The sequence below is a fragment of the Cetorhinus maximus genome, chromosome 9 (assembly GCF_964194155.1).
Source record: "Cetorhinus maximus chromosome 9, sCetMax3.hap1.1, whole genome shotgun sequence".
NCBI classification, from domain to species: domain Eukaryota; kingdom Metazoa; phylum Chordata; class Chondrichthyes; order Lamniformes; family Cetorhinidae; genus Cetorhinus; species Cetorhinus maximus.
In genome coordinates this window covers 119,423,122-119,446,431 of record NC_135887.1, presented here as the reverse complement: position 1 = coordinate 119,446,431, position 23,310 = coordinate 119,423,122, and the positions used below count along the sequence as shown (strand labels likewise).

The 23,310-nt window shown below is 43.3% G+C and overlaps 2 protein-coding genes across 4 annotated transcripts in view; one reads left to right on the top strand and one right to left on the bottom strand.

The window, feature by feature from the left end:
- The window catches only part of cstf3 (cleavage stimulation factor, 3' pre-RNA, subunit 3), a 107,308-nt gene extending 84,749 nt beyond the window's left edge, over window positions 1-22,559 (top strand). For both annotated transcript variants that reach the window (XM_078549462.1, XM_078549461.1), the window contains exons 16-21: window positions 1,431-1,500; window positions 3,488-3,683; window positions 11,752-11,905; window positions 12,114-12,208; window positions 18,855-18,915; window positions 21,797-22,559. In XM_078549462.1, the coding sequence (XP_078405588.1) occupies window positions 1,431-1,500; window positions 3,488-3,683; window positions 11,752-11,905; window positions 12,114-12,208; window positions 18,855-18,915; window positions 21,797-22,002 (782 nt within the window). In that variant the 3' untranslated portion in view covers window positions 22,003-22,559. The remainder of the gene's footprint in view (window positions 1-1,430; window positions 1,501-3,487; window positions 3,684-11,751; window positions 11,906-12,113; window positions 12,209-18,854; window positions 18,916-21,796) is intronic.
- Window positions 1-23,310, bottom strand: part of tcp11l1 (t-complex 11, testis-specific-like 1) — a 74,799-nt gene that overhangs the window by 4,183 nt on the left and 47,306 nt on the right. Inside the window, exon 11 of one of the 2 annotated variants that reach the window (XM_078549468.1) lies at window positions 12,185-12,282. The exons of the other annotated variant lie outside the window; for it this stretch is intronic. Within the exon in view, the coding sequence (XP_078405594.1) occupies window positions 12,185-12,282 (98 nt within the window). Of the gene's footprint in view, window positions 1-12,184; window positions 12,283-23,310 lie in introns of those variants that run through there. 2 annotated transcript variants of the gene reach the window in all.

Sequence of the window (23,310 nt, the reverse complement as noted above, 5' to 3'; positions counted from 1 at the left end):
CTAGACATCTTTGGGTCAATAAGTTTCTCATGAATTTCCTATTGGGTTTATTAGTGACTACCTTATATTATGACCTCCTAGTTTTGAACTCTCTACAAATGAAAACGTCTTCTCTACCCTATCAAACACTTCATAACATTAAAGACTTCTATCAGGTCACCTCCCTCAGCTTTCTCATTTCCGGGGAAAGGCATCACAGCTTGGTTGATCTTCATCAGTACTTCTATATCCTTTTCATAATACGGAGACCGGAATTGTTCACAGTACTCCCAAGTGTCATCTAACCATGGTTCTGTACAAGTCTAAGAAAATTTCTCTGCTTTTCAATTCTATGCCTCTAGAAATGAGTCCCCAATGTTTCATTTGCTTTTTTTTAATGCCCTTATTTGCCAGCAATCTGCGCATTAATATTTTTTGATGGTTTGGAGGCAGCTTCGGTTTAATTCTGGGAGGGCAGGCCCCAGATTCCCATACTCCCCAGGCCTGGGAGCCTTCCAGCAGAATTTCCAGAGCAAGACATAGAAATCGTGGGACCACCCTCTGACCACATGAGCTTGGCTGAGAGTTGGGGCATGCACCCCCTGACACACTAAGATGCACTGATCCACAGCTTTGCCGGGATAAAGCATTTTGGAAGTAAGAGTAGGGAAAGGAAGTATACCTTAACCGGTAGGATCTTAAATAGAGAGAAGAGAGACCTTGGTGTGCAGGCCCACAGGACAACAAAGCATAATTAGATTAGGCCTTAAAATGGCAAAAGGAATCCTTCATCCAGAAACTCAGAATACAAAAGCAAGGAGGTAACTTTCTTAGCTGGGCTGCTGATGGGGTACTGGGAGTGGTTTTGGGGCATCCTATTAAAGGAAGGATTTAAAAGCAACAGAAAAAGTAGGGCATAAATTAAATAACTTACCCCTCCCAGGAATAATGAGTTTCAATAGAAATGAGTAGATTAAGGGGTGACCAGGTAGAACTCTTCAACATGAGGTATTATGATAGAGATAAGTTGTTTCCGCTAGTCAACAGGATGTTAATCAGAAGATTAAACTTTAGTTAACCGGCAAAGGAATTAACAGGAGTTTTTTTCAGAACTGACTTATTTGTGTGGAGGGGATTCAAATGTGGAATTCCTAGTCACAAGTTATTGTCGAAACCAAGACTACAAATGTGAAAAGACCAAAAAAGGTGGCAGTACAATTAGATTAGGCATAAAAATTGTTTCAAAGGAGGATTAGTTTGGTGAGCAATCTGACTGTGTGCGATTAAACCAGGTGGCTCATGTGGAGCAGCACACTGCCAACAACTTGTTAGGCTGAATGGTCTGCTTTCTGAAACAATCAATGAATTCCGAAGAGAATCTTTATGTATAATGTCCTGTCACAGTCTCTACACAGTAGCTTGTGTTTAACTGTATCTTGTCTACATTTCAGAGGACAATAATACCAGAGTTTTGTTTGAGCGTGTGCTGACGTCTGGATCCTTACCTCCGGAGAAATCTGGGTAATGTTCCTGTCCTTAAAGATTAAATCGGCATGTGGAAAGTTAAATGTTTTAAAATGCTTTAAGAAGAGTTTGATTTCTGAAGTGAATCTGATGTAAATTTTATTAGCCAATTATTTAGTATGTAGCAAACTTGCTGTGATTTTATAAACATTTCTTTCAAGTTTTGTTTTGGAAAGCATTCTTTAGACTATGTCTTGCCTTCTCCAGTCATGGTTCAGTATGTTATTATATAGAGTACGCAACACTTACAGGCACAGTCAACTCCACTTAATTCAAATTATCTGATAATTCATATCTGTTTACTGCTGGTAAATGATTGAGCTGGTGTGAGTTGCCTGGTTGTACTCGGAGGGTCAAAAACAGTTCTATACTCTGGCATGAGAATAATAAGTAATAATAACCATTCATGGTTATTCCTACTTGGGGCTTGAGCTAATTCTAATTCCCACTAATTTGTGGGGCAAATCAGAATAAACACTCCAAACAATAAACTATAATCCAGCGTGTAAAATGTCATAGTGACAGCAGTTGGACAACCTTTCATTTTTAAATAAAAAAATCCCTTCTTCCCTTTAATGTTGCTCTGCCCTGTAGACAATGGCTGAAGTTGAATTCAAACCATTGTCTCTCTCTGTGGCATCCTGCTGTTCCACATAATGCACCACAGGGAAAAAATGTTTACCCAACCGATTTTTAAAAAAATCATTTCGATAGAGCAGCTAGGGAGAAACTATTTCCATTGTCAGTAGCCAGAGACGACAGATTTAAGATAATTGGCGAAAGGATCACAGGAGATGAGAAGATTTTTTTTAATGCATTGGCCAGAATCTTCTGGTGGGCGTGTAAAATGACGTGCGGTGACATCGGGCATGCACCCCAACGTCACCACGTGTCATTCTGATCTTCCGTTCGACGGGCGCGTGCCCTGTTAAGGCCATTAATAAACTAATTAAATCAGTTGTCAGGGCTCAGACGGCCTTCGCACTTCTCATGAAACCTCATCCACGGGTTTATTAATTTATTTTTTAATTTTATTAAAATTCATATAAACATGTCCCAGCTCATGTGACACTGTCACATGAGGGGACATGTCTGAATAATTTTTTTCTTCTTTTTTTCAATGTTTCATAATTAAATTAGTCTCCCTGAGGCAGCTCCGTGCCTCAGGGAGATTTCTGCGCTCAAGCACAAGCCCCGACTCTCCCTCCTCCCCCCGCCCGCACAGGTAGCGCTGAGCACTTCCAGGTGCACGTCATGCTGGGTGGGCCTTAGTTGACCCGCCCATGTAAAATGGCGCACAGCCGATCACAGGCGGCGATCAGCTCCGTGCCCACTCCCGACCGGCCCACCTGATGGGGAGAAAATTCTCCCCACTGAGTTGATTGGATCTGGTACACACTACCTGAAAGCAGTTGGGTAAACAAGGTGGAAGCAAATTCAATAGTAACTTTCAAAAGGCAACTGGATAAATGCTTGATGAGGAAAAAATTGCAAGGCTATAGGAAAAGGGCAAGGGGAATGCAACTCATTGGATAACTCTTCAAAGAGCCAGCACAGGCATGATAGGCTGAAGGTCTCCTTCTATGCTGTCATGTGGTTCTATAAGTTTTTATTCAAATGTTTTAAGTGACAATTAATTTAGATTACCACTACTGGTCTAAAGTTTAGTCAAATTTGCCTTGATTGGAAAATTCAAAGGTGTTTTGTAGTTTTGCAGAGGAGAATTGCGAACTTGGAAATGGTGTAAACAGCATGACATGTAATTCTTAATGGGTTGATTGTAGGATTCTGGTCTCAGCATTGCCTCTGAGATGGTCTTTGCTGAAATTTTAGACATAGTCACAAGAAGACACAACATTAGAGAGCTGCTGTATTTTCAACACACTTCACTTGGCAGCGAGGAATAAGCAGAAAGCTTACTGAGGACTAAATTATGACTACGCTAATTCTAGTTTTTGCTTTATTGCTCCCATCAAAATTATAGAGAGATCTGGGCACGATTTCTGGCTTTTGAAAGTAACATTGGAGATTTAGCTAGTATCCTGAAAGTGGAAAAGAGGAGGTTTGCTGCTTTTAAGGAGGAATATGAAGGAAAGGAAACAGCCTTACTAGTGGACAGATACAAGTTTATGGACCTATTTCCCTGTTCAAACAGTGAACTTAAAGCCCTTGGATATAAGGTATGTACTTTTCCTCTGTCACATATCATTCCCTTCCTGCACTCTTCATGTGTCAAGATGTGGTTGTCTTCGTATTTTTCTCTGAACATTGGCATCAGTTGTGCTGGCTGTGAAATTGAGGTTTTGTTTCACAGCTATGCCAACTAGTCCCAATATGGAGAAATGTTTGATTCAATATTTATTAACATAACCTAGCACCTTCTACTTTGTTTGACCGAGCTTCGCTCAGATTAAACTTGCTGAGCTCTCAGAGGAGCTATTTTGCTGCAAATTTGGATCACTGCAGTTACTTGAGGTCAAGAGAACCATCCTTACCTTTAGAACAAGCCCAAACAAGCCTTCTGCATATATTACAGTAAATCAGGCCTTCATTTACTGTCTAACTACCACCAACTAACCACCATACATGACTGAGTGGTGCTCCGAACTTAAAAAATAAGCATGATTGATCAGTCATCAATGGAGAAAGAATGCCAAAGAAAATGACAAACGTTTCAGGATTTTAGACAATGGTGCCCCAGTTACTGGAAGTGCCATGAATTACAAAGAACAACACAACAGATCTTTCCATCGTAGATTGCACAGGTGATCAAGTTGGCTTACCTTGAAGACTTTGCTCTGAAGACTGGGGAAATTAAAGACTCAGTCTGGTCCTGCACTCTTTCGCTTTTCAAATCTTCTCTGCTTCATCCAAATACTGAAATCATCCTGATGGCTATAACCTTGGTAGGCTATCTCTCCTTGTTCTCCTTCCCTTTGCAACTTTTGACGCTGTTGAATATTCCACCCTTCCCCATGCCCATAGCCATATCTTGGTTCCATTCCTACCTGTCCCTAAGTGACCAGTATAGCTACACACCTCTGCAAAGTTTCTTCAGGCGTGCCTCATTTAATATGCAGTCCCTGAGCAGCACGGTCCATAAACATAGGTTTTGCCTCCAGATGACACCTGGGCAATTTAGCTATCCCCTGCTGCTCTTGAATTCATTGCTACCGCTATGTTAACTGTTTGCCCTGAATCAGCCAGAATTTAGCAGCTAAGCATCAGCAAGATGGAAGTCTTTCTGTTTGACTCTTGTCAGAAATGTTGCACCTTTTAGTCTCATTCCTAACCACCACCTTCCTACTCTAATTAATCCTAGCGTCCTGTTTGATCCTCAGCTAAACTGCAGACACTACACCTGGTCTATCACCAAGCCTATCCATTAATACCTGCACACTGTTTGCCTATATTCTTATCTGACCCCTACCATCATTGAAACTTACAACCATGCTTTCACTACCCTGTGGTTTCATTGCATCAACACGGTCACTGTTGGCCACCTGAACTCCAAACTCCATTAATTCAAGTCATCCTCTGCCCTCTCAGGTGGACATATAAGATCCCCTGGCACTATTTGAAGAAGACCAGGGAATATCTCCCTGGTGTCCTGGCCAATACTGATCTCTCAACCAACATCACTAACACAGATTATCTCGTTATTATCACATTGCTATTTGTGGATGCTCACTGTGCACAAGTTGGCTGCTGCTTATATTACAATAAAGACTACCTTTAACAGTGCTTCATTTGCTTTGAAAAGCTCTTGGATGTTCTATGGTTGTGAAAGGAGCTTTGTCAGTGCAAGTCTTTTTTTTACCTTTTATCCTATCCTATACTAAGGCCTAAGACATCATCCTTACTCCATATCTCAGTGCATCAGCTAGCCAGCTGGCATCATCTGCTCTTCTGACTCAGAATGATTATGATTGCAACTTCCTTGCTCCTTCCCATCAACAGCAGAGCCTCCAGACCTTGCACTGTCTCCGTCTTAGAATTCCTTCCTGAAGATTCTACGCCTTGCCACTGTTAACAAAGAAACATAGAAAATAGGAGCAGGAGTAGCCCTTGGAGCTTGCTCCACCATTCAGTATGATCATAGCTGATCCTCTATCTCAATGCCCAGCTCTCCCCCCATACCCCTGGAGGCCTTTAGAGTCCAGTAGTCTATTTATTTCCTTCTTAAATATATTCAGGCTTAGAGACAACTCCTACTAATGTTTTCTGCCCCTTATTGCTTCGTTGTTCCACCCAGAATGATTCTGCATCTAGATTTTCTGAACCAATAACCTCTCTCACTATCGCACTGATTTACTAACAACACCATGCCACCTCCTTTTCCTTTTGCCTGTCTATCCTAAATATCGAGTACCCCCGTGGATATTCAGTTCCCAGCCTTGGTCACCTGCAGCCATGACTCTGTAATCACAATCATATCGTTCCCATTTACATCTACTTGCGCTGTTAATTCATCTACCTTATTGCGAATGCTCCACGTATTCAGATACAGTACCTTTAGACTTGTCTTTTTAACATTTTTACACATTTTTTGTCTTATGACCCTATTTGATACTAGCCCCTGTTTCCTCTGCCTTCCACTTTGGCTTTCTACTTTTCTGTCTTTCGTTCCAACTTTGTTTCCTTCTCTTATGTCTCCCCGGTCAGGTTCCCATCCCGCTGAAACCACCACCCTCCCCTCCTCCCCCCACAGTACTCGTAAATACCCCAGCTTGTAGAGGCCCAATCTTCCCCAGAATCTGTCCCAATACCTCAGGAATCAAAATTCCTCCCTTCTACTATCTCTCCAGCATTCATCTGGTCCATTCTCCTATTCCTGATCTCGCTAGCACGTGGCACTGGGAGTAATCCTGAAATTACTACCTTTGAGGTCCTGCTTTTTAATTAATTTCCTAGCTCCCTATATTCTGCTTGCAGGACCTCATCCCTCTTTTTACCTATGCTGTTGGTACCAATATGGACCACAGCCCCTAGCAGTTCACCCCCCCCACCTTCAGAATGTCTTGTAGCTGCTCAGTGACATCCTTGACTCTGGCACTAGGGAGGCAACATACCAGCCTGGTGTCACGTCTGTGGCCACAGAAACATTATCTGTTCCCATTATGATAGAATCCCTTATCACTATTGCTCCCCAACTCTTTTTCTCCCCTTTTGTGCAGCTGAGCCACTTGTGATGCCATGGACTTGGCTCTTGCTGCATCTCCCCTGAGAAACCATCTCCCCAGCAGTACCCAAAACGGAAAATCTGTTAGAGAGGGAGATGGACCCAGGGGACTCCTGCAGTACCTGCCTAGTGCTTTTACTCTGTCTGGTGGTCACCTATTCCCTTTCTGCCTGTGCACTCTTTACCTGTAATGTGACTACCACACTGTACGTGCTATCCACGAAGACCTCATCCTCGTGGATGCTCCACAGTAACTCCAGCTCTGAAACACGGATTTCAAGTAGCTGCAGCTAGAGATACTTCCTACACATGTGGTCGCCCTGGACACTGGAAGTGTCCCTGACTTCCCACATCACACAGGAGGAGCATTCCACTTGGCCGAGCTGCCCTGCCATGACTTACCCTAAATTACTCCCTTTACTTTTACTTTCTCTAGTTTAGAGAATATTAAGGGCAGAAGAAATACTCACGAGGTCCTACTTACCAATGCCGCTGCTCTTCTTACTGAGCAAAGGTAGAAAATGAAAGGAACCCTCTTTCCCTCCTCACCGAACTCCCTCTCTCACCAAATTCCAACTGAAGCATTCTAATGCAGTCCAAAGCAGCACTCCAGTGTTCTTCCTGCTTTAAAAAAGCCTCTTCGAAAATTACCACTGACTACACATTAAGGAAGGCAAATGGAATGTTAGCCTTTATTGCAAGGGGAATGGAGTATAAATGTAGGGCAGTCTTGCTACAACTGGACAGGGCATGATGAGACCACACCTAGAGTACTGTGCACAGTTTTGATCTCCTTACTTAAGGAGGGACATGTTTCTATTGTAAGGAATTTGGAGAAGTTTCACCCGGGTGATTCCTGGGATGAAGGGGTTTGTCTTATGAGAAAAGGTTGAGCAGGTTGGGCCTATACTCATAGAAGTTTAGAAGAATGAGGGGTAATCTTATTAAACCATATAAGATTCTGAGGGGGCTTGACAGGATAGATGCTGAGAGGATGTTTCTTCCCCTGGGGGAATCTGGAACTAGGAGAGACAGCTTAAAAATAGGGGGTCTCCCATTCAAGACATGTGAACATACAAATTGAGAGCAGGAGTAAGTCATTCAGCCCCTTGAACCTGTTCCCCCATTCAATAAGATTATGGCTGATTTGCTTGTGACGTCAGCTCCACATTCTGCCTACACATGAAAACTTTTGACCCCCTTGTTAGTCAAGGATCTATCTACCTCTGCCTTAAAAATATTCAATGACCCCGCCTCCACTGCTGTCTTGGGAAGAGAGCTCAGAATCACAGAATTGTTACGATGCAGAAAGAGGCCATCCGGCCCATCGTGTCTGTACCAGCTCTCCGAATGAGCATTATGAATCCATTCTCCTGCCTTTTCCTGTAACCCTGCACATTGTTTCTATTTAAATATTCATCTAATGCCCTCTTGAATGCCTCAGTTGAACCAGCCTCCACCACACTTCCAGACAGTGCATTCCATACCTGGACAACTCGCTATGTGAAAAAGTTTTTTCTCACATCGCATTTGCTTCTTTTGAAAATCACTTTAAATCTACGCCCTCTTTTTCTCAATCCTTTCACCAGCAGGAGCAGTTTCTCCCTATCTACTCTGTCAAGCCCCCTCATGATTTCGAACACCTCTATCAAATCTCCGCTTGGCCTTCTCCTCTCCAAGGAGAACGGTCCAATCTATCTTCATAGCTGAAGTTTCTTACCCCTGGGACCATTTTTATAAACCTCTTCTGCACTTTCCAATGCATTCACATCCTTCCTAAAGTGCGGTGCCCATAACTTTACACAATACTCCAGCTGAGATCTAACTGGTACCCTATGTAAGTTCAGCATAACCTCCTTGCTCTTGTACTCTATGCCCCTATTAATAAAGCCCAGGATACTGTACACTTTATCAACTGCCCCTCCACCTGTCTTGCACACCCTTTAGAGTTGCACCCCTTATTTTGTAATGTCTTTCCATGTTCTTCCTACCAAAATGAATCACCTCACATTTCTCTGCATTGAACTTCATCTGTCACCTATCTGCCCACTCCACCAACTTGTCTGTGTCCTTTCGAAGTTTCACACTGCCCTCCTCACACTTTACAATTCTTCCAAGTTTCATTTAATCCACAAACTTTGAAATTGTCCCCTGAACACCAAGATCTAGATCGTTAATATAGATCAAGAAAAACAACGGTCCCAATACTAACCCTTGGGGAACTTCACTACAAATCTTCCTCCAGCCTGAAAAATATCCATTAACCGTTACTCCCTGTTTCCAATTACTCAGCCAATTTTGTACCCATGTTGCTACTGTCCCTTTTATTCCATGAGCTATAACTTTTCTCACAAGTCTGCTGCATGGCACTGTATCGAATGCCTTTTGGAAGTCCATGTAGACCACATCAACAGCATTACCCTCATCAACCCTCTCTGCCAAACTGACCGGTCTGTAATTGCCAGGCTTAACCTTACAACCTTTTTTGAACAAAGATTCACCTGAGAGAGAAAATTTCTTCTCACCTCTGTCTTAAATGGGAGACCCATTATTTTTAAACTGTGTCCTTTAGTTCTAGTCTGTCCCACAAGAGGAAAGATCCTTTCAGCATCCACCCGGTCAAGTCCACCCAGGATCTCGTAAGTTTCAATAAGATCACCTCTCATTCTTCTAAACTCCAATGGATACAGCCCAGCCTGTCCAACCTTTCTTCATAAGATAACCGCTCCCCCCCACCACCTCCGCCCCCCCCACCCCGCACCCATCCCATATATCAGTCGACTGAACTTTCTCTGAACTGCTTCTAGAACATTTATATCTTTTCTTAAATAAGGAGACCAAAACTGTACACAGTACTGTAAATGTGGGCTCACTGCAGCTGTAGTAAAACTTCCTTACTTTTATATTCCGTTCCCCTTGCAATAAACAGCAACATTCCATTTGTCTTCCTAATCACTTGCCGTATTTGCATACTAACTTTTTGGCCAGAATGTAACGCTCATCGGGAGGGCACGCACCCGAACCCGAACGAGCATAAAATGACGCGTGATGTCACAGTCGAGCGTCCCGACGTCATTGCGCACTCGTGTGATATTTCAGTTGGTGGGCACGTGTGGGAGTTGGCAGCACGCCCTCTGACAATTAAAAGGCCTATTTAAGGCCATTAAAGTTATGAATGAAAGAAATTTTCGCTGCCCATCCAACCTTTTGGTTGGCGGGCAGGCGTAAAGGCTAAGCAGCCTTTGCATTTTTTAGGAAATCTCATCAAGGGGGCGGGATGAGGTTTCGAACAGCAAATAAAAATGTTAACATTTCATTAATAACATGTCTGTCCCTGCTCATGTGAGATTTACATGAGGGTACATGTTTTATAACCTTCTAAAGATCTTTATTTTTAATTTTTCATATCTTCATCTCCCTGAGGCAGCTCTGTGCCTCAGGAAGTTTTCCCAGAGTGCACTCACGCGCATGCGCAAACTTGCGCTCTCACCCTCCTCCCCTCCTGCTACACAGGCAGCGCTGAGCGCTGAAGCACGCATTTCACATTGGGCGGGCCTTAATTGGCCCACCAGTGTGAAATTGCGGTCCAGCCCTGACAGCGGGCGCCGGTCGGCTTCCTGATCGCTCCTGCCTGCACCTGATGAGGGGAATATCCTGGCCTTTGTGATTCATACACCAGGACACCCAGATCCCTCTGTACCTCAGAGATTTGCAGTCTCTCTCCATTTAAATAATATGCTGCTTTTCTATTCTTCTTGTCAAATTGGACAAGCTCATATTTTCCAACATTATACTCCATTTGCCAAATTTTTGCTCAGTCACTTAACCTATCAGTGTCTCTTTTCAGACTCCTTATGTCCTCTTCACAATTTACTTTCCTACCTATCTTTGTGTCATCCGTAAATTTAGCAACCATACATTTGGTTCCTTCATCCAAGTCATTGATATAAATTGTAAATAGTTGAGGCCCCAACACTGACCCCAGTGACACTCCAGTTGTCACATCCTGCCAACCAGAAAATGACCAATTTATGCCTACTCTCTCTTTCCAATCCTCTATCCATGTTAATATGTTGTCCACTATGTTACTCTTGAACTGAAAGGCTGAGAAGAGGAGGAATTTCTTTTCAGGGGGTGGTTAGTCTTTGGAATTCTCTTCCCCAGAAAGCAATGGAGGCTGGATCATTGAATACATTCAAGGCTGAGTTAGACAAATTTTTGACCGACAAGGGAGGTTAAGAATTATGAGGGACAGGAAGGAATGTGGAGTTAAGGCCACAATCAGATGAACCATTATATTATTGAATGGCAGAGCAGACTCGATGGACTGAATGGCCTACCCCTCCCATTTCTTATGCTCTGATAACTTCTCTCCCATACCCTGTTCACTGTTCCCTGATCTGTTTCTGTAAAGCTCCTGTATATTCAGTACAGGAAGGGCTTTGTTACATGTTTCTGTTCAACCACCGAAGGCAGCTGCCAGCAGCTAGCAAACAGTTTATTAGAGGTTCACAGACCTCGTTTAAATGGATGTTACCCTTGTGGGGCAGCGGGGAGGTTTCAGTGATGCAGAGGAGCAGTTTTTTAGTTAGGCTCTACTGTTATGATCTATTGTATTTTTGAATGGGTTGGACAGGGTAGATTTGAAGAGAATGTTTCCAGTTGTGGGAGAATTAAAAACTAGTGGCCAATAAGGATAAATTTCTTCACTCAGAGTGGCTAGAATGTAGAACTCACTACCAAGGGAACTGGTTGATACAAATAGCTTTGATGCTTTCAGAAAGAAACTAGACATATACATGAGAGAAAAGAGAATAGGAAGATATGATGAAAAGCTCAGATGAGTTAGATGGAATGGGAGGAGACGCGTGTGGAGTATAGATACCAGCACAGACTGGTTGGGCCAAATACCTGTCTCTGTGCTGTATATTCTATGCAAAATATTGAAACTTGACAAAACCCTCAAGTTGAAATTACTTGGGTGGGTGGTGAGGGGAAGCAGGCAGAACAACGGCTACAGTATTCTGGAATTGTCAAGGTAAATAAAAATATTTGCCTGCTTGCAGGATGTTTCTCGAAACAAACTGACTGCCATAATCCCAGACCCCATAGTGACTCCCTCAGCTGTAACTGTAATGAAGGATGAGGTCGATCGGAAGCCAGAATATCCAAAACCTGATACGAACCAGATGATACCGTTCCAGCCCAGACATTTAGCGCGTAAGTACAGTTTTCAGCTTTCAGTCAGCGATAATGGATTTTGTCGTACCCAAATATTTGGTCAAAACGTTGAATTATTGAGTAATTTTATGACCCTGTCATAACAATTTGCAAGCTGGAGTGTCAATGATGCATTGTTTAAATAACTTTATTGCAGTATTGTAGTGAACATTAAAGGGATACTCACATTGTTTGTTCTTTTGTGCAGCTCCCGGCCTCCATCCTGTTCCTGGCGGAGTGTTTCCTGTACCTCCAGCTTCCGTGCTACTTATGAAACTGTTACCACCTCCAACTTGTTTCCAGGTAGCTGCATGGGGCTTTTTCAGTAAATCCCAGCTCAGGCGCACTCCTTTTGACTTTTGGGTAACGGTGTAAAACTGGGAATATCGGATCAACATACGAACATACATACGAATTAGGAGCAGGAGTCGGCCACTCGGCCCCTTGAGCCTGCACCACCATTCAATAAGATCATAGCTGACCTGATTGTAACCTCGACCCCGCATTCCTGCCTACACTCCCGATAACCTTTCACCCCCTTGTTTATCAAGAATCGACCTGGCTCTGCCTTAAAAATATTCAAAGACTCGGCTTCCACTGCTTTTTGAGGAAGAGAGTTCCAAAGACTCACGACCCTCTGAGAGAAAAAAAAATTCCTTATCTCTGTCTTAAATGAGCGACCCCTTATTTTTAAACCATGACCCCTAGTTCTAGATTCTCCCACAAGTGGAAACATCCTCTCCATATCCACCCTGTTAAGACCCTTCCGGATCTTAAAGGTTTCAATCAAGCCTCCTCTTACTCTTCTAAACCCCAATGGATACAAGCCTAACCTGTCCAGCCTTTCTCATAAGACAGCCCATCCATTCCTGGTACTAGACTAGTAAACCTTCTCTGAACTTCTTTTAACACATTTACATCCTTCCTTAAATAAGGAGGCCAATACTGTACACAGTACTCCAGATGTCTCACAGTGCCCTGTATAACTGAAGCATAACCTCCCTACTTATGTATTCAATTCCCCTCACAATAAGCAATAACATTTATTCAACTAGCTTTCCTGATCATTTATTATACACCTTCCTGCATTTTCAATTCCATTGTCAACAATGGGGAGAGATGTAAAATCTGGAATATAAAGCTTGTCTCAGTAATGGTGACCATGAAACCATTGCTGATTGTTGTAAAAACCCACCTAGTTCACAAATGTCCTTTAGGGAAGGAAATCTGCCGTCTCTACCTGGTCTGGATTACACGCGACTTCAGACCAACAGCAATGTGGTTGACTCTTAACTACCCTCTGAAAGCCACCCAATTCAAGGGCAATTAGGGCTGGGCAACAATACAGGTCTTACCAGCAATGGCCACATCCTGTGAATGAATAAAGAAAAAAACACAGGATGGGAGAGAGGATGTGGGGACTAGGCAATATCCAATATTACCAACGTTAAAATGGCTGCCAAGGATCCGGGGATACTCCCCGTGCCTTGATCTGGCAGTGTTTGCAATCAGAATATTTGCCTTTGTCTCCAAAAGCTGTCCAGCCATTTATGGACATTTCCATTGCCCTCGCAAACTGTAAGTAGGACCTTCACACTGTTAGGTTCTTGCCTTGTGATATTTCGGCAGTTGTGTTCAGGCTTTTTGTCTTTCTGGACGCTGTGGGTGCCATGAAGACTGATGTTACATGCGAGGTGTAAATCAGTATTCCTCTTCATGTATCTCAGGTTGCTGATAGTTTCTGATCTTTGTGTTCTAATTTAACCACAAATGTTTGAAAAAACACAACCCTTTCCAAACCTGTCAACCCACAAAATTCAAACAGGACAAAGCAATGAGTCAAAAATCACACTCTGAGTGTAAGGCATGCTGAATTGCTTGGAATGATGGATCACATTGCCAGGTCTGAGTATTATTTCACACATCCTGTTTCACTGAGAGCTCAAAATTTGCAACTTGCCCTTCTTGCTGAGATTAGGTATTATTAAAATGTTGGATTTAATGCTACTTTTTGATTGTCCAGAAGCTGATAATTCATCCTGTAGTACAACCTGTGGCTGCTCCTTTCAGTTCCCTTCAAGCAACCATTCTCTGTGTGACATTCTAGACAATTGTTAGCCTGCTTTTGGACCACGTTGGGTCATCACAGGAGAGCTTGGTCCTGCTCTTCTCTGATGCCCACCCACAGGTACTCTCTCTACCAGGGACAACTAGGCAGCGATCAGGAATCCTGAGTGAGATTCCTCACCTGCTGCTTTCCTCACCCAGTGGTGGAGATGGTCAGCAGAAATGAATTTCCTCCACAAAGACTAGGGCTCAAATCTGGAACTTTGGCCATCACGTGTTGTTTTTTTTGCTTGTGGTAACTATAATGTCAATATACTGTGGTGTTAATGGCAAGGACGGTACATGGAAGTTATATTCGACCCATTATCAGTGTGCAATAACATCAAAAATGCATTTTGCAATAACACCACTGCACAGCATTTTGTTCATAGAGTCATATTCCTCCCTATCCCTGTAACCTTGCCGAGATCTCTGCATTCCTCCAATTCTGGCCTCTTGTGCACTCTACGTTTTTTATTCCTTCACCATTGTGAAGGCCTTTCATTGCCTGGCCAGAAGTTCCACCCTATATCTGTCCACCTCGCTTTAAACGCTCCTTAAAACATACCACTTTAACTGAGCTTTTGGTCACCTGTCCTAATATTGCCTTATATATCACAGTATCTTTACAATGCAGAAGGAGGCCATTTGGCCCATTGAGTCTGCACTGGCTCCCTGAAAGAGCATCCCACCTTGTCCCACTTCCCTGCCTTATCCCTTAACCTTGTGCATGTGGTTCTGTATCAAATTTTATGTGATTAATGCTCCTATGAAGTGCCTTAGGGTATTTTTTTAAATTCATTTTTGGGATGTGGGCGTCACTGGCTAGGCCAGAATTTACTGCCCATCCCTATTTGCCCTTGAGAAGGTGGTGGTGAGCTGCCTTCTTGAACTGCTGCAGTCCATGTGGTGTAGGTACACACACAGTGCAGTTAAGGAGGGAGTTCCAGGTTTTTGACCCAGCGAAGCGATGGCGATATATTTCCAAGTCAGGATGGTGAGGGCTTGAAGGGGAACTTCCAGGTGGTGGTGTTCCCATCTATCTGGTGCCCTTGTCCTTCTAGATGGTAGTGGTTGTGGGTTTGGAAGGTGCTGCCTAAGGTGCTTTGGTGAATTCCTGCAGTGCATCTTGTAAATGATACACACTGCTGCTACTGTGCGTCAGTGGTGGAGGGAGTGAATGTTTGTGGAAGGGGTGCCAATCAAGTGAGGTGCTTTGCCCTGGATGGTGTCAAGTTCCTTGAGTGTTGTTGGAGCTGCACTCATCCAGGCAAGTGGAGTATTCCATCACGCTCCTGACTTGTGCCTTGTAGATAGTGGACAGGCTTTGGGGAATCAGGAGGTGATTTACTCGTCACAGGACTCATAGCCTCTGACCTGCTCTTGTAGCCACAATATTTATATGGCTAGTCTAGTTCAGTTTCTATCAATGGTAACCCCCCAGGATGTTGATAGTGGGGGATTCAGTGATGGTAATGCCATTAAATGTCAAGGGGCGATGGTTATGTTCTCTCTTGTTGGAGATGGTCATTGCCTGGCACTTATGTGGTGCAAACGTTACTTGCCACTTGTCAGCCCAAGCCTGGATATCATCCAGGTCTTGCTGCATTTGGACATCTGAGGAATCGTGAATGGCGTTGAACATTGTGCAATCATCAGTGAACATCTCACTTCTGACCTTATGATGGAAGGAAAGCCATTGATGAAGCAGCTAAGATGGTTGGGCCTAGGACACTACCCTGAGGTACGCCTGCAGTGATGTCCTGGAACTGAGATGATTGACCTCCAACAACCACAACCATCTTCCTGTGCACTAGATATGTCTCCAACTAGCGGAGAGTTTTCCCCCTGATTCCCGTTGACCCAGTTTTGCTCGGGCTCCTTGATGCCACATTCTCCTGCCTTGATGTTAAGGGCAGTCACTCTTACCCCACCTCGGGAGTTCAACTCTTTGGTCCATGTTTGAACCAAGGCTGTAATAAGGTCAGGAGCTGAGTGACCCTGGCAGAACCCAAACTGGGTGTCATTGAGCAGGTTATTGCTAAGCAAGTACCGCTTGATAGCACTGTTGATGACCCCTTCCATCATTTTACTGATGATGCAGAGTAGACTGATGGGGTGGTAATTGGTCAAGTTGGATTTGTCTTGCTTTTTTGTGTACAGGACATACCTGAGCAGTTTTTCACATTGCTGGGTAGGTGCCATTGTTGTAGCTGTACTGGAACAACTTGGTTAGGGGCGTGGCAAGTTCTGGTGCACAAGTCTTCAGTACTATTGCCAGACTATTGTCAAGGCCCAAAACCTTTGCACTATCCGGTACCTTCAGCTGTTTCTTGATATCACATGGAGTGAATTGAATTAGCTGAAGACTGGCACCTGTGTTGCTGGGGACCTCTGGGGGAGGCCGAGATGGATCATCCACTCAACACTTTTGCTGAAAATTGTTGCAAATGCTTCAGCCTTATCTTTTGCACTGATGTGCTGGGCTCCTCCATCATTGAGGATGGGGATATTTGTGGAGCCTCCTCCTCCAGTGAGTTGTTTAATTGCCCATCACCACTCGTGACTGGATATGGCAGGACTGCAGAGCTTAGTTCTGATCAGTTGATTGTGGAATCGCTTAGTTCTATCACTTGCTGCTTATGCTGTTTGGCACACAAATAGTCCTGTGTTGTAACTTCACCGATACCTCATTTTTAGGTATACCTGGTGCTGCTCCTGGCATGTCGCCCTGCACTCTTCATTGAACCAGGGTTGATCCCTTGGCTTGGTAGAGTAGGGGATATGTTGGGCCATGAGGTTACAGACTGTGGTTAAATACAATTCTGCTGCTGCTGATGGCCCACAGCGCCTCATGGATGCCCAGTGTTGAGTTGCTAGATCTGTTTGAAATCTATCCCATTTAGCACAGTGGTATTGCTACGCAACACAATGGAGGGTATCCTCAATGTGAAGACAGAACTTCGTCTCCACAAGGATTGTGTGGTGGCCACTCCTCCCGATACTTCATGGACAGATGCAACTGCAAGTTGGTGAGGATGAGGTCAAGTATGTTTTTCCCTCTTGTTGGTTCCTTCACCACCTGCCACAGACCCAGTCTAGCAGCTATGTCCCTTAGGACTCGGCCAGCTCGGTCTGTGGTGGTGCTACCAACCCACTCTTGGTACATTTTGCGCCCTTGCCACCCTCAGTGCTTCCTCCAAATGGTGTTCAACATGGAGGAGCACTGATTCATCAGCTGAGGCAGAGGGGATAGCAGTACCTGGTAATCAGCAAGAGGTTGCTTTGCCCATGTTTGACCTTATGCCATGAGACTTCATGGGGGCCGGAGTTGATGTTGAGGACTCCCAGGTCAACTCCCTCCTGATTGTGTACCACTGTGCTGCCACCTCTGCTGGGTCTGTCCTGCCGGTGGGACAGGATATACCCAGAGATGGTGATGGTGGTGTCTGGGACATGATCTGTAAGGTATGATTCCGTCAGTATGACTACGTCAGGCTGTTGCTTGATTAGTCTGAGAGACAGCTCTCCCAATTTTGGCACAAGTCCTCAGATGTTAGTAAGGAGGACTTTGCAGGGTTGACAGGGTTGGTTTTGCCATTGTCTTTTCTGGTGCCTAGGTCGATGCTGGGTTGTCCTTCTGGTTTCATTCCTTTTTTGTGTCTTTGTAGCAGTTTGTTACAACTGAGTGGCTTGCTAGGCAATTTCAGAGGGCATTTAACAGTCAGCCACATTGCTGTGGGCCTGAAGTCACATGTAGGCCAGACCAGGTAAGGACGGCAGATCTCCATTACTGAAGGACATTAGCGAATCAGATGGGTTTTTACGACAATCAACAACTGTCTCATGGTCATCAATTAGACTTTTAATTCCAGATTTTTTTTTTATTGACCCAAACCCGAATCCCCAGAGCATTACCCTGGGCCTCTGGATTACCAGTGCAGTCCGCCTCCCCATCGTGTTATATAAATGTAAATTTTTGTTGCATGTTAGTGGTTTATTCTTGGAGTGTAGAGGTGTGCATTTCGTGTACAAGAAAGGCAGCAGCAAAGTGCCAGGGAACAATGGGGCTGATGATAGTCCTGGTACGGCACCAGCTTGGGGCTCACTCCGTGGCAGTCAGTCTCCAACTTCCTGTGCAGAAATGAACTGAATTTGCAAGGCAGTTCTAGTCCAGCTTATTGAAATATATCAGTGCACCACTGTCAGACTGCACATGGAATGCCAAGAGTTCCTAAGGGGCCAGAATGTCAGAATGAGCTGCTGGCTGAGGGGTGACATCTCCAGGTTTCTTTTTAAATGCCTGTTGAAGCATATGCAGGTAGAAGCCATCAAAACAGCTAAGGCAAGGTAGAAGTGGTCCTGTATTAAGATGAGTACTGCACTGGATCAAATTCCCTCCTCCCCCACCCCATTTGACTTCCCCTAAAGCACTTGTTCCATACAGATGCCTTTCAACAGCGGAGTGATTCAGCTATTCCAATCAGAGTGTGGGGAGATTCCTAATCTAAACATTCCCTGGAGCTTTGCTTCAGTCACTGGCTACATAGTCTGGGAACACAAGGTGAAACCAGTGTTAGGTCTCATTCACACTCGCAGTATGGGGAGCCAGCACTTGATGCACATCAGGCAGCCCTCTTCCCCATCGCATTATCAGCCCAGCTTTTCTTCAATTACGTTTTGGCTCCTGTATTCATTTGAAAATGAGAATACATTCTAGTGTTGAGAAATGTGAGATAGAACTTGATGTAAACAGTGGCTCAACATAACTTACTCTTGAAGAAATGATAATGGTTAGATATATTGTACGCAGTGATTTTATTTAGAAATTTCCTTTCCACAGGGGCCATTTGTTCAGGTTGATGAACTGATTGAAGTTTTACGACGCTGCCAGTTACCAGACAGTAAGTAATATTCATTGAGGCATCTTCACAGTTTGTCTTCTAAATAGACTGGAAGGTTTAAAATGCACAGAGCCATGGGACACGAATCTTTAACACTTTCCTCTGAAATTGTCTTGCTTGTTTGAAATTTTTTCTTGCTGTTATTTTAATGCAAATGTTTTAAATAAATGGATTGACGCCTTTGTTTAGATGGCAGAGAGGAATTTCAGACAACCTTGTCAAGTGTTTGTAAACCAATACCCGACAGCTTAATTCCAAGACCTTTGCAATCTTTTTAAAATTAAATTGTAGTAGGTAGCAATGTGATTTGATAAACGCTTCTTGTAAGAGTTGTTTATTGTAAAAACTGCACACTGACATGAACTCAGCAAGTCCTAGCTTTTTTTAAAAGTCCACTTAACCGATCATCGTTAAGAAGAAGCAAATTAGCAGAAGTGAAAAATATTAGTACAATATCAGTTCAGGTTAAACCAATTAGGGGTCAGCTTCCCTCTTTCCATCTGTATTGGACAGAATTGTTAGGAAATAAAGTAGTTACAATTAGTCTGGAAGCCTTCTACATCTTCTACATGTTTTGTTTATCAAATTCATTATATAGTGTTACTTGGGAGCATTTATATTAAAAAAAACCATGTCCAGGCTACCCCCTGAGTTCATTTCTCCCACATCAGAAGACATCCCAAATTACCATTCCTTCATTTACCTTTGCTCTTCCAGAGTATACTTGCAATGGATTCTCTTCCCACTTGCATTCCGTTACCTCTGGTGCCCCCCAAAGATCTACCCTTGACCCCCTCCTATCTATCATCTACGTGCTGTCCTTCGGTGACATCATCCGATAACACAGCGTTAGCTTTCTCATGTATGCTAATGACATGCAGCTCTACCTCATCTGACTCCTCCACTGTTGCTAAATTATCAGCCTGCTTATCTGGGATCCTGGGAAGACTGAAGCTATTGTCTTCAGTTCCCACTCTCCATTTTCTCCATTCCCTAGCTACAGATTCAGTCCCACTCTGTGGCAACTGTATGAGATTGAATCAAACTGTTCATAACCTTGGTGTCATATTTAAGCCCGAGTTGAGCTTCCAACCACATATCTGCACCAACACTAAGACTGCCTATTTTTACCTCCATTACCTGCTCAACTTCGCTCCTGCCTCAGCTTATCTGGTGCTGAAACCCTCATTCATACCTTTGTTATCTCTAGTTTTGGCTATTCTAAAGCACTCCCAGCTGGCCTCCCACATTTTATCCTCCGTAAACTTGAGGTCATTCCAAAGTTCTGCTGCATGTGTCCTTACATGTACGAAGTCCCGTTCACATATCATCCCTGTGCTCATTGACCTACAATGGTTTCTTGTCAAGCAATGCCTTGATTTTAAAATTTCCATCTGTTTTTAGGTCCCTGTGTGCTCTCTCCCCTTCCTTTCTCTGCCATCTCCTCCAACCCCAAAACCCTATTTTATATCTGCATTCAGTTAATTCTGGCCTCTTCATCCCGATTTTAATCACTCCTCCACTGCCGAACCTTCAGTTACCTAGGCCTTAAGCTCTGGAAGTCCCTCCCTAAACCTTACCCCTGTTCTTCCTTCAAGATGCTCCTTAAGCTTTTGGCCATTTGCCCTCATCGCCTTATGTTGCTTGGTGTCTAATTTTGTTTTATAATACTACTGTGAAGTGCCATGGGACATTTTATGATGTTAAAGGTACTATATAAATATAAGCATTATAAAGTATGCAGGGACTGGGATTAAAGTCGGTAGCTTGTGGCTGTAACCAATGGCAGACTTGATGGACTGAAGGGCCTGTTTTTGTATTCTAATGTCCTATGGTTTTTAATCGGTAGTATTTCTCTATTTTAGTTGTACAGTGAAGTTTTTTGTTTGTTAGCTCTTACTTTACTCCTTACATACACAGTAAGTTTCTTGTCATGTTAATCCACTGGTGCCCCCTTGGTTTCTGATCCAACTGGCCACACCTAATCAGCTTGGGCCCAGTGCAGTTCTGCCCCCTGTTTCAAAGATTGTTGAATGTTAATGGGGAAAATCATTTTTATGGCATGTAATCTTAATGTTCTTGGACTTGAGAGAGTTTGTTCTCATGGGGGGGCTACCAAAGATAACAGAAGGCAAATAAACCAAATCTATGTTGGCCAGGAGGAAGCAAAACAAATAACTGCTGTTCCTTCACACTAAAACATTGCAGGTATACTACTCAATGGAAAAGGTAAAGGAAACATGGCAATTCGCATGTAATGAAAAGGCACAAGGTGCTTCGCAACAGCATTATAAAAAACTTTGACATTGATCATAGTAACGTTTTTACTTTTATCTCACAGGATATAGGAGCTGCCAGCACGGCAAGCATTCATTTCCCACCCCTAATTGCCATTGAGAAGGCAGTCGTGGTGAACTGCCACCTTGAACCACTGCAGCCCAAAAGGGTGTTAGGGAGGGAGTTCCACTGATGCTGAAGGAGCCGTCAGAAGTCCCAGTCAGAGTGGTGTGTGTCTTGGAGGTGTTGGTGTTCCCATGCACCCATCCTAACAGGAACCATGTGGTGTGTTCTCTTTTGGAGTACACCGATGCAGAATTTTAGTAGATAACTTATAAATTTCTCATGCCACAAACTAGGTCCTTGGAACAGAGCCTGTCTGTTGTGGGTTCATTCATAGGAAATTAATCTTTTGTCTGTTTTGGTTAGCACAGTGAAGATTAGCATGAGGCAAGACATGTAAACACAGCCTATCTGTTGGGTGTGTATATTAGAAACTGCAGGCTCCTACTAGAAAGACAGAGGAAATACACATAATGATAATGATTGCTATTCCACCCGTGAAAGGGATAGGTTTATTAAACTCTGCCATTTACTTTTGTAGCTGTGGAACAAGCTATTGAGCTGATCACTGGAGGCCAGCCGGAAACAGTCATTGAAGGAAATGGACCTATAGAAAATGATGCTGTGATGAAAAAGCCCCTTAAGAGGGCAGCAAATGAGGATTCTGACGAAGAGGAGGAAAAAGGAGCTGTGGCACCTCCTGTGCATGACATTTACAGAGCACGCCAACAGAAACGAGTCCGATAAATTAGTCCATTACAGACTGTTTTGTTGTTTTGAAGGAACTGAATGTCATTCTTAAAATGTCGAGACAGAACTACATCATCTTCACTTGCCTGTGGAAATGAGACTGTGCTTTCACTGTTGTGCCTCATTCGAATAAGTTTAGTCATTTGGATGGGAAAAAAAAGATGGATAATACCTTGCTCCCGCTCTACAAAGTCATTTTTCAACCGGCTCTCATTTGAGCAGAATAAAAATACGTTTTGGTCTTGGCCAGGCATAGTGACTGTGCGTGTGCACATACCGTGTTAACATTTCAACTGTGATCCATGCAAGTCTGCTATTCAAATGCAACTTGTGATTCTCTGTGATTTTGTTTTATTTGTCAGTTTCATTTTTTTTAAAAGTGGATGGTGCAAATGAGGGAAAGTATTTTAATAACCCACAAAGCTAAAATGCCACAGTCCTGTTGTCATGTGGTTTCCTGCCAAGTCTCATTTTACCATTATTTATGGCACTCTGTTTCCTTTTGTAATTTGACAGCCTGAAACACAATCTTTGTAATAAAGTGATAAAATACATTTAAGCTCAGATCCTTATTTGTATGTGTGTTTACACCATCTTCCCCTCTATCGGTGCTGACTAGCTACAGAGTGCAATTTTCAGCCATCAATACCTTAGCACACTGTAAGCTCTGAGCTGTACTCTGTACCAAGAGAAAGCTGAACATGCATAATCTGACAATTTTGAGTTTAGTCAAATAGGGCTGTTTTTTATAAATTTTTTTTTTAATTAGTAGAATAGGGAGAAAAGGCTGATCTCAATCCTACCATCCACCTGCACAGGCTCTATCTAGTAGTGATTAGTGGATACCAAGTAGGAACAAGACAAGCTTTTTTTCTTTTCCTAACCCAAGGACTTTACTACAGGGAATAATCACCACACTTCTCCAGTTGATGCACAAAATCTAATTCTATATTGTCCATTTTGCTTAAAAAAACTACTGACAGCAGGTGAACTTTTTTTTATTACACCAGGATACATAAGTTTGCCTTTTTTGCTTAAATACTATACATTATCACTATTTACTGTCATTGTACAAAGTTCTGGAAACAAGCAGCTGAAAAAAAATTATGACCATCCTCCAAATTGTTCTACAAAACAGATCACCAGTATTTACACTGGTAAAGTAGTACTTGTTGTTTCCACAGCCGCCTTAATGCAACAACACACGCAAGCGTAATGCTAAGCGAGTGTAATATAATACTGCAACATAGCCAGCAGTAAGGAGTTTATGGCCACTGATGCAACAAAATGCTTTCACTGAGCATG